Source organism: Chaetodon auriga, chromosome 24, assembly GCF_051107435.1.
Source record: "Chaetodon auriga isolate fChaAug3 chromosome 24, fChaAug3.hap1, whole genome shotgun sequence".
Lineage (NCBI taxonomy): Eukaryota > Metazoa > Chordata > Actinopteri > Chaetodontiformes > Chaetodontidae > Chaetodon > Chaetodon auriga.
Window position 1 is genome coordinate 11,622,709 of NC_135097.1, and position 16,519 is coordinate 11,639,227.

Below are 16,519 nucleotides of genomic sequence, written 5' to 3' on the forward strand. Positions count from 1 at the left end.
GTATAAATATCCGGTCACAACAAATATGAGTGAAATACACTTGTCATATTCATGAATATAAAGAAATAAACAAGACTTGTGAGCAAGTATAGCGAGGTCAAAGCACCCTATGTAATTCAGAACCAGAGGCTTGCTGACCCGAGCTCATCGGGAAGCAAAGAGCATCGTCCGTTTTACAAAAATGAAAAGATTAAATAAATAAATAAATAAAAAACAACATGAGAACTGTCTAAAGCTTACAAAGGCGTTTGGATTTTAGACAGCACTTAACCTGAAATAAAGTCTACTCAAGTATGCAGATGATATAAAAGTAGCAAATTACAGACTGAATTGTAGTTTTGTTTCTTTTTGCGGCAAAGTATTCAGATAGAAAAGCGATCAGATTTCACACTGGGGCTCACGACTCGTGACTTCCAGCTGACGTGGCTAACCTGAACGCAACATACCGAACAGAACCCTCCGAGCTATCGTGTCACAATCAAACGAAACGACAAACTGAGTGACTGAGAGTTAGTGAAACATCTTGCGGTTCGTTCAAATTAACACAGAAGTGTGGTCAGTGCTTTTTTTTTAGTGCTTCTTTTTCTTAAGGGACATTAATGGAGACAACTTTCTCTACAAGTCAAAAGACTGAGATAATGATAAATAGCTGTAAAAATAATTGTCTTTTAATCTCACATTTTCACTCTTTCTTCCTTCCAGTGGTTGTTAAAGCGAGTCATTGTTCCAGCTCTCCGTTCACAGAGAAACACTCGTCCTTGTTGCTGTTTATTTCCTCCGTCGGTTTTCCTCCATTAATTGCTTCGTCCATTAGTTTCCTTGTGCCCAGTCCAGCCTGATGTCCCCCAGAGCGACCGAGGATCCGTGAGCCAGAATCAGTGTGTGTGAATGTGTGTCCAAACCAGGTCAGCGCTCATGCTCTACTTTATCATTCCAGAAAGTGTCACCGACAGAACGTTCCCTGCCGTCTCCGCTGACTCCAGGCTGGATGTACAGTATCTATGTGCCTGCGTGTACGCTCACCAACATGTCCATCGTCTCGATCATCCATGAGCTGCATCGAGGATCGTTTTTTTGTTTTCAGGAAGCTCCTCGGGTTGAGAGATTTCTCTCGTTCTTTCAGTGTGCTTTTCAGTGTCGTGTTTGAAGTGAGCAGATAGAGAGCGAGGGAGACCCTTCCAATCACAAAGTGGCTGACAGTGTGCAGGGAAGGTTAAGAAATGTTCATCTAACTGCTTCTTGCTACAATAGCAGGTTTGGTGTGCTTTGTAAAACATATGCATCCAAGCACTGATGGCTGTGTTGTCTGTGCCAATTGCCTCTCCCTGGACTGATTTTCCACGAAAACACACTAACTCGGAAAGTAGGACGAGTTAATCCCGACGGATTCTTGTCCGTGCCCTTGTCTACATGTGTCGAAAATATCTAAATTTGTGTTGACTGACCATGGATCACTGCTATTTTGGCAACGGCAGACATATTGGCTACATCGCTTTCAGTAGCTCCTGCACAATAGCTGTTATTAAGTCACATGCATCTCTATGCCGGCGAACTTTTACACATTTTGTTGTGAGGCGATGTTTCAGAGAGCATTGTTACTTATTTGCAGGTGATTCTTCAGGAGGAGGAGGAAGAGGAGGAGGAGGAGGAGGTAGCAGCATAGCACAATCTGGCCAAACGTATTGTATCACAGGGCAGGGCGTCGCTGATCGTGGTGATCAGACTGTCGGTTTTATTTTAATATTGTAAAGTCTCATCAGCAATTTTTGTTGGCTGCAGTAAAAATACGAAGCAATCAAAAGTCAGATTTCTTCTTCTGTGTTTTTTTTTTTTTCATTATGAGAAAACCAGCTGAGTTTGAGAGCTCAAGTTTTACTTCCCATGCAGTCCAATATTGTGGACATAAATGAGATAAAGAGGTGATTTTTCATGCCTAAACACATACAGTAGTGTGATATATAATATACTGATACTGGAGGAAGGTTTATTGGTTATTGTAATTTTTTTTCCTTCATATTGTGCGAGCCTATCTGTGGGCACAAATGTTTAAAACTGGAGCACAACGACGCAGGCATAACTGGTGGAAATTAGCCAGGTTTTACTCTTACTGTGTGCTAAAACCACATCCTGCTTTAGCAACCTTTCAATATATTTAAAGGCCAATTTGGTCTTTTGCTCAGGTAAACTCAATAATCAAAGCACCCACATGATTTGTTCAAGCCTTTGTATAAGTGGGAAATATCTGGTTTATAAAATCTGATCCTGGAGGAGAATCTATCGCCTAGAGGAGACGTGATATGTCGAGTGAGCGGAGCTGAAATCCGATCTAAGCGTTTCCAGGAGCAGAGAGAGGTGTATCACATAACCACCGCTTTCAAAAGAGGAAAGGGAGGAGCAGAGGAGAGAAGATGGCAGAGGAGAACAGGAGGTGAAGTTCACGATGGATGCGGTGACTCTATTTTGGCACAACACCCTCTCACTGATCACACAACATGTGCCGAGTGCAAACACACGACGCAGCTAACGCGACGTGCTCCTGAAAAGCGATAGATGTGAGAAGGAGAACAGAGGAGGTGACAAAATGGAGGGAGGAGTGCAGACAGGAGCATGAGAAAAGAGGAGCAGGGTAGAGCTGAGAGCAATGGCTCCTCTGTTTATGGAGCTTTTTTCTATCAAGCTCTCAGTAATGGATAGAGTGCTGGGGAGGCTAATGGTGAAGCGCGGAGTAAGACGGCATGAAGAGGCAGGGAGGAAATCAATGGTTCTCCTCTTTTGTTATACTGTTTTGGTCGCTCGCTGGATGCTGTGTGAAAAGTAAATCTTAAAAGACCTGAGAAAGACTGGATTTGTATCAGGGACATGTTTGAAAAAGTCACTTGGGGAACTGTTTGAATGTTTCTTGGACTTCCAGATTAGATTCAAGGTCAGGACTGCTGCTCAGAGGACGTTGAGTCCTTTATTCTCCTCCTCCAGTTGTTGAAAATTCTGTTGTGTCTCTTCTGAGAATCTGCATGAATTGTCAGTGTTGTGGGCATTTTGAATTCTATTTCCTCTCCTTGTCTGTTGTTGCTGTTCTGCACTCCAATACTTGGCCCTTTTCCCACGTTTTCATGCTGTTTATCCTCGTTTCTCTCCCCTCTACGTCTCTACGTTGTATTTTGTCATCCTTTGTGATCCCCTCTGCTTCCTCCCTCATCTGAAATATTCAGGAAAAACTTCCGTCTTTCTGCATTTCATTCTCGAAATGAGCCACGTTTTTAGTCCACCTCTATGTATTTTGATTTTGAGCAAACCCGAAGCTTCGAGCCTTCCTGTGAAAACACACCCTCTACCACTCAGCTGGTCTCTCCACTGCTCTCCAACCTGCTATTTTTAGACTCTTCCCACTCCTGTACTTGCATAGATGTATCTGGAAGTAGACAATCCAAACATTTCAATCTTTCCATTCTTCCCAAGTATCCCATCTGCCCCCCCCCCCCCCCCCCCAATCTATGATTGCAAGGGTTTTCTTGCCTTCACTCATCCCCTCAGACTCCATGTTACCTTCCTGCTGCACTCTCTATCAGCTCTCATTTCCTCTGAACCAGTGTGTTTCCTGCCTTTTTGCAGTGTACATGATCTTTTCCCTTTTCATTGCTATTCTCTCCATCACTACCGCTCCTGTTTCCCTCTTTCCTTGGTATTTCTGTCTGTCACACAGCTGTTCTCACCTCTGAGGCTTTGTTCTGGCTGAATCCTTTCTTCTTTCTGTGGCTGGTGTGCCGTCAACCAGCTCGGTCCTGTCAACCTCATTCTGTTCTCATTTCATATCTCATCTTCCCTCGTCCACGTCTTCTCTGATCCGCTCTTTTCTTTCTGTTCGGTGCGCTCTTTCATCTCCCTCGGCCTCTGCCCATACTTTCTCGCTCTCACCGTGTTGTTTTTCTGGTCATCACATGTCGTCTCCAGCGTGGCAGCTCTCCTCTCCGTGTATGATGAGGACAGGAAAGAAGAATGCGTCCTGGTAGGATGGAGGACGATCCCTCCCTCCCCCGTCACCCTCTCTCCCCTCGCCTCCCCCTCCGCTGTCTTGCTCAGCTTCTTCGTCCCTCTCTCTGCCTGCTCTTCCCCTGTCTTCCCTTCTCCTCACCTCTTCCTCCTGCTCCTCCTCCTCTTCGTCATCTCCTTCTCCTTCTAGCACTCCTCTGGTCTCCTCATTGTCTTGTCTCGAGCCTAACCCAAGGAATCCTCCACCTCCACCTCCACCTCCACCTCCTCCCCCTCCCCCTCCCCCTCCTCCACTCCCTCCTCCGTCTTCCCTGCTGCCTCCCAGCCCTCCTCCCATGCTTCTTGAATGAAACAGGCTGTTCTGGCGCACTCCTCCAAGTCTCCCTAGAGAGAATCCGCTCCGACTGAGCACCAGCCTTCCTCCTATACCCCCGCTTCCCGGCCCTGCTGCCCTGATCCCTGCCACAGTAGCGTTCAGGAGGGCTGTGGTTCCCATCGGGGCCCTTAGCCTGGACGGAAGACTGGAACTCGACGTGGTCCTCCTGCATCGGGGGCAGCTCTGGAGGAGGTAAGCCGAGTTGAACACCACAGGCAGAGCCAGGGGAGGCGGGTTGGTCCCCTGGTTGGGGGTGGTGCATGGAGGCCCAGAGATGGGCGTAGAGACTGTAGGGTTTGTCCCCCCACTTGTGTCCACGTCCATTAGGAGGGCTTCAGAATAGCTTGGCACCATCTGTTGGTTACAGCGGATGTGCCACTCCAATTCTGTCATATCCACCGTGTTGACCCGAGAGATTGCTCTGTAACTTGTCCCATTTAGACCAATTCCAATCCCAATTCCTCCAGGATGGATCCCATTCTCAGTCCCTCCTTCAACCCCATCCCCTCTTCCACCCGGCCCTCCTCCACCACCTCCTCCGCCACTATCCTCGTCCTCCCCGAACAGCTTCTCCACATGGTAGTGGACATAAGCCGTGCGATATTCTGACACAACCCTCAGCGGCCAAGACAGGAGGAAAGCAGACGCCAGCCAGAACACCCTGTGCCTAGAAAACCACGGCTGATGTGCAGGATCTGGAAACGCCAGGATGTGTTCACGGAAATCCACGTTCTTCAGGTGCATTCCCTCCCTGGCCTCCATGTAGTCGTCAAGCCCCTCATTCTCCCCAAAGAAGCGCGCTCGCTTGGAATAACACAAAGAGAGGAGAGCACATTAGCATGTCACAAAGCTCATGGAGCGAAGTTAGCTACAACTCAGTCTTCCAGGGACAGTTGTCATTTCAGACAGCAAAATCAATGAGTGTCAAATGTGCCACCATTATCACTGTGAACTGCATATGAGCAGTCACTGGAAAGCTTGACACGCGTAGCCGCTATAACTCAAGGGGGGGGCAGGAATTTGCAAACAATTTAATAGATACAGTAAAACAACTGATTACTTGGACAGTCTAAAAACAACAAATTAATTCCATAAAATGTTGATTTTTAACCACATCTTACCTGGGTGAGGTAGGCAGCTTCAGCTCGTGCACTTGAGAAGCTAAAGAGCAGAAAAATGAGTTAATACTCGTGTTCTCGTCCCCACCGTGTCTTTCGAACAGCTGCGGCGGGCGTCTCACCTGAAACACTTGGTGAAACGGAGGCGAACAGCAGGGTGCAGCTGCAGGTCCAGCAGCTCTTTTGATACGTCTTTGACACCATAGCGGGCGTAGTCAAACTCTGAACTGGAAGCATGAGTGTTCACCCGCTCATGGTAGACCTGAGGAAGGAAGGAGCAGGAGGGGAAATGGGAGGAGGAGGAGGAGGAAGAACAGGTGGAAAGTTTGTGAAAGGAAGAATGATGAAGACTATGACCTTCATATATTTCAGATTCAATAAAGCATGTTTACTAAATAGAATGATATTTTTCTTACTGCACACAGCTGTTTGCACACAGCCCCGCAATATTTCACTATAGGAGAAATTAAGATTTGCATAGCAGTTACTTTAAAAGTTTACAAAATTACAACTTAAGTTTTGTAGTGCAGCTATTAAAGAGTTGAAAGAGTTAGTGTGTGTGTGTGTGTGTGTGTGTGTGTGTGTGTGTGTGTGTGTGTGTGTTAGGAGGCATTTCCCTCACCTGTGTGGTCGTATATGCATCTCCGTTGCGGTATCTGGTCACCTGTCTGGTCCTCCTCACATAATGATAGCTGATGGCCTTCCACCAAATGCAGGGCGTGGCCTGCTGAAGTCTCTGCACACGCTCGTACACTTCCTGTGTCAAAGGATGGAGGAATAATAAAAATCACTTAATAAATTCACATTTCCTTCTTATGAAGCCTGTTGTGCAAGCAGAAACAATTAAGTTCCCATTCTTTGCATAAAGCAAAGTTAAGGCTGTTCAATCTGATGAAAGTCAGGCCCTGCCACTGTTTGTTTATGGTGTTATGATTTGTGCTTTAATACTCTGTTCACAGCTGTCTTAATCGTAGGATATGTGGCCCTGACAGTCCAGACTAGCGTGAAATCTATTTTGTTTTTGGCAGGGGCAGATAGGTAAGATGAACGGGGAGAACTGTTTCTTAGGAGCAATGTGCTCCTGGAACTCCTGATAATAAGACGCCTGAGGCTCCCAAGTCAGCGCATTTCCATATGAGTGGGAAAAAGATTTTTCTCCCACACTCAAACAGGGAATTAAGAGTAAAACATCGCTTTCTCCCTGTGAAGTGTGAAAATTTCTGATTAAACTGGATGAATCTTAGGACTGTTTAGGGAGCTCTAATTATCCTGCATTTCTCCTGATGAGCAACTGTCTGCAGATATTTAATACGGCATCAATCTATTTATTTAACCTCTTTATTTTAGACGTTTTGCTGACGATATCATGCTGGACAAGTTCCAGTGAGCAAACAGATTCTGCTGTGCAGCTCAAGGTCACAGACCTATTTCTAGACTCCTACTGCAGCAGAAGACTCCACAGTCTGTCGGGTGTTGTGTTCGGGTGATTTTTCAAGCTATTAGATTCCCCTTCCTCAATACTATAGTCGATGCTACCGCTGGTTTTCACGCATACCTGGAATTCAGCATGAGCCAGCATTGCCGTCTTGGAGAAGCAGTGCCAGCACTCCACCAAGTAAACCACATACAACATAGCCAGGAAGGCCAGGGGGATGTAGACGTAGCCACTAGAGCACGGACTCTCCAAGTGCAGGATGTCATTATAGTAGGCCGCCGAGGTGGCGTCGTCGTCAGCACCAATAGGTATGGAGGAGGAGCCGAGAACGGGTACGCGACAGAGAGCGCACCAGGCGAGTGTGGCAAAGCAGCCGTACATTAGGAGGGTCAGGAGGAGGCACTTCCAGTGGGACTCCCGACACAGAGAGGAGGCCAGAGACTGTTGGACTGGCCGTTGCTGTGCGGACACAGAGAAAGGAGATTAGATGCTAAGATACTGAGGAGGGCATCGGTGTGCATTTCACTGCATTGAAACTGAACTTTGTATTCATTACCTACCAAATGTTAGCATGTTAGCATACTAAACTAAGATGTAAACATCAGTATGTTAGCACTGAGCATGTGAACATGCTGATATTAGCATTTAGCTCAAAGCATCACTGTGCCTAAGAGCCAAGGTGTTCCCAGCATTATGGATGTGCAATACAAGACCACTGGAGTGCTTGAGCATATCCCGTCCTAAGGCTTGAAGACATGTAGCATGTATGACAGGCTGTTTCAACACTAAACACAAGACACAAATGTGCTGACAGCAGTCTAAGCTGAGCCAGTACGTGTGATAAGATTATAATGAACAATGGAGTTTGCTGCACAATGTTAAAGTTTAATGTCTGACAGGTGAAAATGATTGCAGCTGTGGTGGTGTTAGAACATGTTTTGTCTACCTGGTGACCTCCCAGCGCGTTTTTAATAATCATAATCTGCCCGTTTGGTAAACAGCATCATATTTCAGAGCAAGTGTGTAAGCTGAGGTCTTGACCAAAGGAACGCATTACACCACCCCCTGCCCATCATAGTATAAGTGCTGCATATTACACACACACATACACACACACACACACACACACACACACACACACTGTTTATGCCTCTCTCTAAGTGCACACAGCCTCATTTGCACTGGTAGGACATCATATTACAGTGCGCGCGCACACACACACACACACACGCACACACACATATGCATTAGATCCACAGACACAGTTGTTCTAATGTGCCCTTCTTCTTCTCTCGTCGTCTCCGTCTATCCACGCGCCAGCACGCACATTCTCAGAATTGTAATGCAGCCAGCAGAGAGTATGTGAATAATTTAGATGAGAACGATGCTTCGAGACTGTTCTCCAGCTAACTGACTCCACTCAAACATCAGCAGCGTATCACTGCTCCCTCGATTTGTGTGTGTGAATGAGGGATGGGGACGGAGAGAGACGGGTAGTGCCGGATGAAAGAAGCTGTATGTTGTATGTGGTGGAAACATACAGAGACAGGAGGGAAACACGGCTCGTATATTTCATGTGCATGTTGTTATCCTCTGCTGCGCGCTGAATGCGACAAGGCAGCAACAAAGCATGTGACAAAAAAAAAGGATTGGATGACACCAGTGTCCTCTCCTTCCCTACGCCAAGTCTGCCTGTCCTGTCAGCACACCTCCCCCTCCCTCTCTCATTATCTCTCACTCCTTCAATGCAGCCACAATTTGCTATCTGCTAGCATATTTGGCTGGCTGCAACACACACACACTGCCTTTTTTTTTTTTTTTTTTTTTTTTTTTTACTACTGTACGTCAAGGACATGTAGTGAAAGGCAGAGTGAAGGGCACCCACGTTCCACTCGTCCAACATCGTTCTGCCAAAGCCCTAAAAAACATCAAACTGCACACTTAAGGATCCAAAAATAGGTGAGATTCTTTAAAAGGACGTGAAAATTATCATTGGTGCCAATATCGCCCTGTTTGCTTTCTGTCTGCCTTTTCTCTCCACATCCTCTCTCCTTTCCTTATGTAATCTCTTTTTTCTCCTTCCCCGAATCTTCCCTCCCACCTCCTAAGCTTTTACTCTCACATCCCAATCTAAGTCTCTCCTCCCCTACGTCCTCACCCGCACGTCTCCTCTCTGTTACATCCTCTCTGAAAGTCTGTCTCTAAGTGGATTGATTGGGCTAAAAGTGTAGTGTAGAGAGAGAGGGAGGGAGGGAGGGAGGGGATGAGGAGCGTGAGAGAGACGGAGGAACGGTCATGAACTTTTCATGAATGCAAGTATGAAAGGAAGCAAAATGGGGGGGGATAAAGAGAAGGCAGCAGTGACAGACTGCACCTCTCTCCTGGGAAGTCTACTGCCAAAATCCATCCTTCTTCTTCTCCTCCTGCCCTCCCTCTCTGTCTATCTCATTTTGTCTTCCTGGCTCCAATTCTCTCCTGTCCTTTTCCTCTTACCTTGTGCAGATCAATGTGGGCCAAAAAAGAGAGAATATTCTAGCAATACCAAAAAAAAAAAAAAAAAAAAAAAAATTGCTATAAAAAAAAATAACTGCACAGGTCTCAGCTGACATTTCCATCAAGTCTGTGCACCCTCTGCGTGCCCAGTTAGAGGCACATCAGGCCCAAGACAGGAGTCAAATTATTTCTGCATGCACTTATGCCAATCATTGTTTGTCAGTACGAGCCGTCCCCCCTCCCACAGGTAAAGACCAGAGCCGCTAAACTGTTGTGTCACTGTAAGCCTGGAGATGAGTCTGGTTTCGAAGCAGTGCTCATTAACTAGTGGGTTTACAGAGACAGCACACAAAGTAAAGTCCAGCGTGAATGTTTGTGATGCAGTGTACTCAGATATATAAGTGCTCTGTCCATCCTCAGCTCTGAACAGTTTACCGTAATGAGACTTTGCTAGATATAATGTGACTGAGGGGCAATTTTGATTATCGCATAGTAGCTAATAGAGGGTGACGTTTCACATCCAGTAATAATGCACACAAACAGAGCAATGAAACGGTGTATTATACAGCAGTTTGAGCTGCTTTTGGTTCAGGAGACTAAATATCATGGAGCAGAAGCAACTGAGAAATGAGAAAAGCTCACACAGACTCCTCCTTTGCTCATGTAATTGTTATTGTTAGGGATGCACTGGTTCACATTTTTTCATCCTGATATGAATTCTGATCCCTCAACATGGGGTAGCTGCCGATACCAAGAACTGACCTGAGAGCAGCGGTCTGGATTGCTGTTGCACTAAAAAACGGCTTTAGTAATAATGGCATTGACATAGACACTGTATGAGGACGGGCGTCATCCCTACAACTGGCAACTGTTGACATATTTGTGAAGGTGTGTGTTCAGCGTGTGCAGTAGTGGTCATTACACTGTTTGAACAATCATCCACTCTGATGTAGCTGAAATAAACTCTTAATTCACCAAGTTAGAAGTGAAAATGCTGAGGCTCTCAACGGTTTTTCCTGCTGCCTCTCTCTGCTCTTGCTGGCCTCTCTGTGCTACTGGGTTAACTCGCTGAACGAGAGTCTGTCACTGAGCAGCGGTTCTCACTTGTTCTCCGGAGGCAGACCATTAAATTAGCTAAATATTATGACAAAAATTGGGCCCTTGGGCCTAAAATAACTAGCTTCTGGTGAACATAACACCTTCTGGTGCAAAAGTGTTGCAGATTGTTGGTTGTATCACGATCCTCTTTCAGTGTCAGCTGCCTCTGTTGGGCCTTGGCTCTTGCGTCAGGCTGTAACGGATCAAAGGCAAAGCTCACTCTCCCTGCAATCATTATGAAAAGACATCTACACAGCCTAGTCTGAAAGGGTGTCAGCTTTCACTCTTTTCATGCTGAAAGTTTGAACTGCCCTCCTTTCAGGCTCCTTTAAAGAGGGCTGATACACGGTGACAAGTTCTTCATTAAAGGTCCAGCGTGTAGGATTGAGTGACATCTAGCAGTGAGGCAGCAGACTGCAACCAAATGAATACACCTCACACTCCCCTATGGTGGCCAGTGAAAACGTGAAGAACGTGACATTAGCTCCCTACAGCCAGTATGTGGTTTGTCTGTTCTGGGCTACTGTAGAAACATGGCAGTGCAAAATAGTGGAGTCCATGAAAGAGGAGCCTCTGTGTAAGTGCTCAGCGTAAGGTAACGAAAACACAACGACAGCAGAGGTTGGTGTCGGGGTGGAGGTGGAAGTAGAAGGAAACATGAGGAGAAAAAGTGTGAGTTCATTCATTCATTTAGTCCATAATGGAGACATGAAAGCAGACAGAAATGGTGCCAGCCAGACCGGACCTCCAGTCAGCCCACATTTCCCCTGGAGATCGTACCCAGTGGCAGACAAAGCTGCAACCAATCTAAACACTGATGGTGTCATTGTTCTGTATCCATTTCATTGTGCAATCAACATTTTATGCATGATGGTGCATTAAAGATAAAAACCTGTCTATTAAACGACTTAAATTCAGCCCTCCGACATGAAACATCATCTGATAAACTTCTGCTGTGCTAAAAATACTGACACTTTGACACACCGTCTCTATATTCTATATATATATTCCTTAGCATCCACAGTCACTGGAGACAGCTGCCTGAAGAAGAGCCCACACAGCTGACACTAAACCTCGACCACAGGTTTTCTTTTCTTTTTTGGACACAAATCAGGCAAATTCTTTTTCACAAAGGTCTTTCAGAGCAGCGCTTGGACTCTGAAGATCCTGTCCATGCTGTACTGTAGTACTGTGCTGCCTCTACTGAAACTGCAGCTCACAGGGCTTTTTCATTAATAGCATTTGCTTCAGCCAGTAAATGTCTCTGAATCTGATCACTGGTCCATAATCTGGCTTTCTGTCGCGTTTGCTGTAATACGGTGCTGTATGCAATTCTGCCACATATTTAGTTACTGGCTCTTTGTACTGATGTGTGCACTGAAGTCTCTTTTAACTGTTGTGATTTCACTCAGCTTATCACATTATTCCCCAGCAGTAGAGCGAGCTAAGGCTACACTGTCACTGTTGAAAGTCAGAGTGGTAACTCTAAGGTTCAAGGTCTTGTATTGGATTTCAAAAAGACAACCTCTCAAGATGATGCCATCCACCATGAGCTTTCAGTATTTTATCGCCTCCTGCATCTTTCCTATAACAACATCTGACTGAAATTCTACATCTGTGCACTAGGCAGAGGTGTTTTTTTTTTTTTACAAACCTCTCCTTGTATTAAAGTGTCTAGTAGAACGCTCTCCCTCTGTGTCTCTGCTCATACTGATTCAGCTGGTTAGGTGTGACTGGAGCGGCTATAATTAGCGATTCTAGCATGTGGGTGGCAAATGAAGGGAAGACAGGGAAAAAAGTGCTGTTGAAGCCTGCAGTGCACTGTTAAAAAACGATGTGTCACTTCAACGCAATCGGAGAGAGCCGTTTCGGATGTCACGTTTCTACCTCTGCTGCAACAACAAAGAAATAATTAGCGCCCGGTGTGTCAGGAAATGAAACGTGTCACCGTGCGCTCACTGTGCTAAAAATACTCCTCCCGTGTCACACATCGAAAATATGTTTTGGAGTGTGTTCACTGGAGACTAATCATCCACAAACAACAATTATCAGCAGGTAAGGTGCAGGCCACCTATTTATAAATGAAATGTTAGTGAAAGCAGATGTCAGCTTGAATTCATGCCAGTTCCATTATTGTAGATGCCAATGAAAAAACCTCTCAGGCGACTCCTGCAGCAAGATCTTCTGTTCTGTTGTCCATCTGTGTGATCAGTGTTTTTCCGCTCATTGTTTTGCCAATATATGACAAAAAAGTCTCACTGTTGAGTCAATGTTAGTGTCTCATAACAAAAACGGTAGCAAAAGAGTGAGATTACTGCTGAAAGAATTCATTTCCAGCAGGTGGAAATGAAGGTTAAACTGAATGCAACCAATAATTAATTCACCAAGAGTGAGACATCTGTCTAATTAAACACTTACTTGGAATACCTTACTTACATTATTTTGTGTATTTGCATTAAAGTCAGCAGGGAAAAAGATTAACTTGGAGAGTTTAGATCAAGTGTTTGAGCTTTGAATATGATTTGGACGTATTCTCTGTATGAAACCAGCGTTTTACACGAGACATCTGCTGTTGCGTAATATTCTCCGTCTCGCATCACCCCCTCTCGTTTATTTGCATGATTATTTATTTCACGAAACGCAAATTCTCTATTAGTAAACCTAATGGCTGCTCTCCACGTTGTCGGCCTGCTTCGTGATGGCAGCTGGGCTGATGTTATCATTTGTTGTTGCAGCCTGCCTCCACGCTGCATTTGGTTCTCCATTAACAGCGTCAATGTGTGTGTGCACGCGTGCCGTCGCTATAGGTTTGCACCACGCTGTAGAAAATGACAATCTTGATCTCTCACGCAGGACTGAGCTCTCCTTTTCTGTGGATGACACTTGGGGAAACGGCAGGATGACCGAGTGGCAGGGATTTGATTTGACTGTTTGCCGCTGTAACGTTTGTCACATTGCATTTTGTTCTGTTAAACAGTAGACAGATGCATACGTTTTGTGTTACCCCAGGGTGCTTCAACCATGGCAGAGAGTAACTAACAAAGTGCTGTGTATGCTTCTGACTATCACCAGCATCCTTAAAGGAAGGAGGAAGTTTGGCAATATACAAACTGCAAACCATTTCCTCCTCCTGAAGAAGTAAATATTGATGAAAAATAAGTAAAATATGGGGCTACACCAGCCTTAACCTTTACATGAGAAGTTTCTACACAACAGAAGGCTCCTTTTTCCACTACAGGCGTTACATTTCTGTCAGAAAGACGGTTGAATATATTAATTTCCTCTTCCATCATTAGATTTCATGGAGGTACGTATGAATCACAAATGTGATGTTTAATATTAATCACATGGCTCTGTTTCATTTGTGATCATGCTTGTGTGAGTGTGCATGCATTCCCATGCGGGACGGAGAGTTAAGTGAGGTAATGTTTGAGAGGAGAGAGGATGATGAAGCTGTATACTCCACAAATCTAAAACAGGAAGCAGACCAAGGGGGGGAAGATGAGAGAGAGTAATGGAGGCAGAGAACAGATGAACACTGAATTCAGTGCATTACATTGCACTGTCTGCACTGCAGGCATGGATAAAGACAGAGGAGAGTGGCAGAGTAAAGTGGAAGGCATCATTTAGCCCAACAGGCTTAGTTACTCTACATATTATGTGCCTGGAGCTTTAAATTACTGTGAGCCTACTGCCAAATGCTTAATTCTGTCAGTTTTATTAGCCATTTCTCGGTCAGGCCAGTCATATGTTATAAAAAGCAGTTGGACTATAAAGATATAGAAAGTTCCTTTAATCACTTGCAGTCAGTGGATGAAAAAGTGAGTTTCATGCCTTGAAGCCACTCTGGCGAGATATTTAAAGCTCATTAGAGCTAAAACGACCAGTCGATTAATCGACCATTCAGTCTGACTGTGATTCACCAGTGTCAGATGTTCAAGTGTGAGCGTTTGCTGTTTTTTTTTTCTTGCGGGAAATAAAAGTCTGATTACTTGACAATGAAAATCATAATCAGTTGCAGCCCTACAGCTAGAGAAGTGTGAGCATGTCTTGTCTGACCTGTCCTGTAAGTCTGACACCAGCCCATCACCACAACACACACCACATCTCTCCTCAAGCTAATGAACTCCACTGGTATAGACATCACACACCCTCACTCTACATGCATACACAACCCTGCTCGTCCTCTAAAGGTGGGCATGGTGGTGCGAACACAGCGTGGCCCACATCCTTTCTCATCCATGGATATTTTTTCCTGGCAGCTGACTTACGTAATGTTTTGTCATGCATTGCTCTTGGATTTTTATTATAACGATGATGTGTTCGAATAAATGACGCCCTTAACCAAGTATTGGGGTGGTGGTGGAGGAGGAGGTGGTGAACTGTTTAGGAGGAGATTTCCATGTTAAAGACGTGTGTCACAGTGTGGAGGGAAGAAAGGTGGAGCACATGGAGTCAGATTCATGGCCTCATACTGGAAGTGTAAACATGAACCTCTGAACAAGATGCCATTTCCCAGAGTAAGGACTTTCACTGTAATGGCTCAGGAAGCCGGGGAGGTTACAGTTACTGCCTAATGGACTGCAGAAGTTTGCCAGACTTTGAAGAAAACATGCTGCTGAATGGTTCTATTATAAATGGTAGTGTGGCACATATAAAGCAGCATTCTGCTTCAGGAGTGCTATTCTGTCTCCCCATTCACATTATGTGTCACAGTAGTTTTGGCTGAGAGGTGTGTTTGGCTGAACTGTGATGTCATTTCAGAGGTGTCAGCTGCTAAATGGACACACTCCACTACTGAAAAAGACTAAAGCAGCTCCCTGAGGACTGACACATCACACAGCGTGTGGCATCAACACTGTGGCTTTTCTTTTTTTTTTTGGACGGGCATTTAGAGTTCCCTCCCCTCTCTGTTTACCTCCACCACCGCCTCATCTCCCCTCACCCTGAAGCCAAGGTCCCGTTCTGTGTCCTTGCTCTCGCAAAAGCCATGAAGGACTTGAGGAGGAAAACGTGACTTCTTCGCGTCAGCAACAGCAAAGACATGTTTTGTCAATGAAAGGAGCCGATACACTCCACAGGGCATGATGTGGAAATGACGGGTTGCATGGGGACAACCAGCAAAGACATAAAAACACAAGGTGCTTCTTGTGGGGGCAAAATATGCGCAACTTTACGCTAACTGGGCTCTTTCTATCTACGCATCAACACCCGCGTGCTCGCAGTAAACATAAGAAATGTCCTTCTTTACCTGCTCTCGTCCTGACCCTTCCTCCAAAATGGGCTCTTCTGCCGTTGCGGTCTCCTCCTCCGTCTGCATTTTCCCTCTTGCCACTCCTTCCTTCCTTAGAACCGGGCACAGGCAGCTCCCACCCCGGTAACGTCCGAAGGCAGGGACCTCCCCGGCGGAGCAGCGAGCTCGGTCACCCCATCCGCCGCAAGTCGGTATCCAATTTCACGATGGCGGGGCCTGCGGCAAATAAGCATCATCTACTCCGGATGTCGGTACCCCCCTGCCTTCTTCTCCCACCGACCCGCTCAGTGTTTCTCCTCTACCCGCTCCATCCTTCGCCTCTCCGGTCAAAGCAAAATGTGAGAGAGCATCCAAAGTCAAAGCCCGTCGCCCTCTCTGTCAAACCGTTTTCGCTGCTTCTGCCTCTCGTGACACTCAGCTGCGAGTGTGCGTGTGCGTATGTGCACGTGTGCGCGCGTGAGCGACGGCGCAGGAGAGCCAACCGGAGCCGAGGATTTCACAAGATGCAGATGCACAGATAAACGAAGATGCTCGTGAGCTCAGCACGCGTGTTGGGTTTATGCGGGAAACGCGGAGGGTAGACACGAGGCGTTCAAATACCGAAAGGACAGCGAGGGTGACTGTCATCCATCAACTTTGTTTTGCCGTGGTTGTACCTTGCAAGCTTTGGGTCCCCGTTGACGTCATACACCAACATCCCCACCCCCATCTATTCACCTGAGCACACGCACAGGCGCGAGGCTGTCCTGTCCTGCTAG

General features: G+C 45.9%; 1 protein-coding gene across 1 annotated transcript; it reads right to left on the minus strand.

The window, feature by feature from the left end:
• Positions 1-1,840: 1,840 nt before the first annotated feature.
• LOC143316906 (transmembrane protein 151A) lies at positions 1,841-16,205 on the minus strand. The gene is made up of 6 exons (XM_076724704.1): positions 15,759-16,205; positions 7,037-7,375; positions 6,104-6,238; positions 5,604-5,743; positions 5,485-5,524; positions 1,841-5,167 (listed from the first exon to the last, which is right to left on the minus strand). The coding sequence occupies exons 1-6, from the start codon at positions 15,825-15,827 to the stop codon at positions 3,932-3,934; spliced, it is 1,959 nt and encodes a 652-aa protein (XP_076580819.1). The 5' UTR covers positions 15,828-16,205; the 3' UTR covers positions 1,841-3,931.
• Between the last annotated feature and the right edge of the window lie 314 nt (positions 16,206-16,519).

What these genes read in the sequence shown, in the direction of transcription:
- LOC143316906 (XM_076724704.1), bottom strand. Translation starts at nt 15,827, where the DNA reads ATGCAGACGGAGGAGGAGACCGCAACGGCAGAAGAGCCCATTTTGGAG. An exon ending in CGTTTCACCAAGTGTTTCAG is followed by an intron (nt 5,525 to 5,603) that starts GTGAGACGCCCG and finishes TCTGCTCTTTAG; the next exon opens with CTTCTCAAGTGCACGAGCTG. An exon ending in AAGCTGCCTACCTCACCCAG is followed by an intron (nt 5,168 to 5,484) that starts GTAAGATGTGGT and finishes TGTTATTCCAAG; the next exon opens with CGAGCGCGCTTCTTTGGGGA.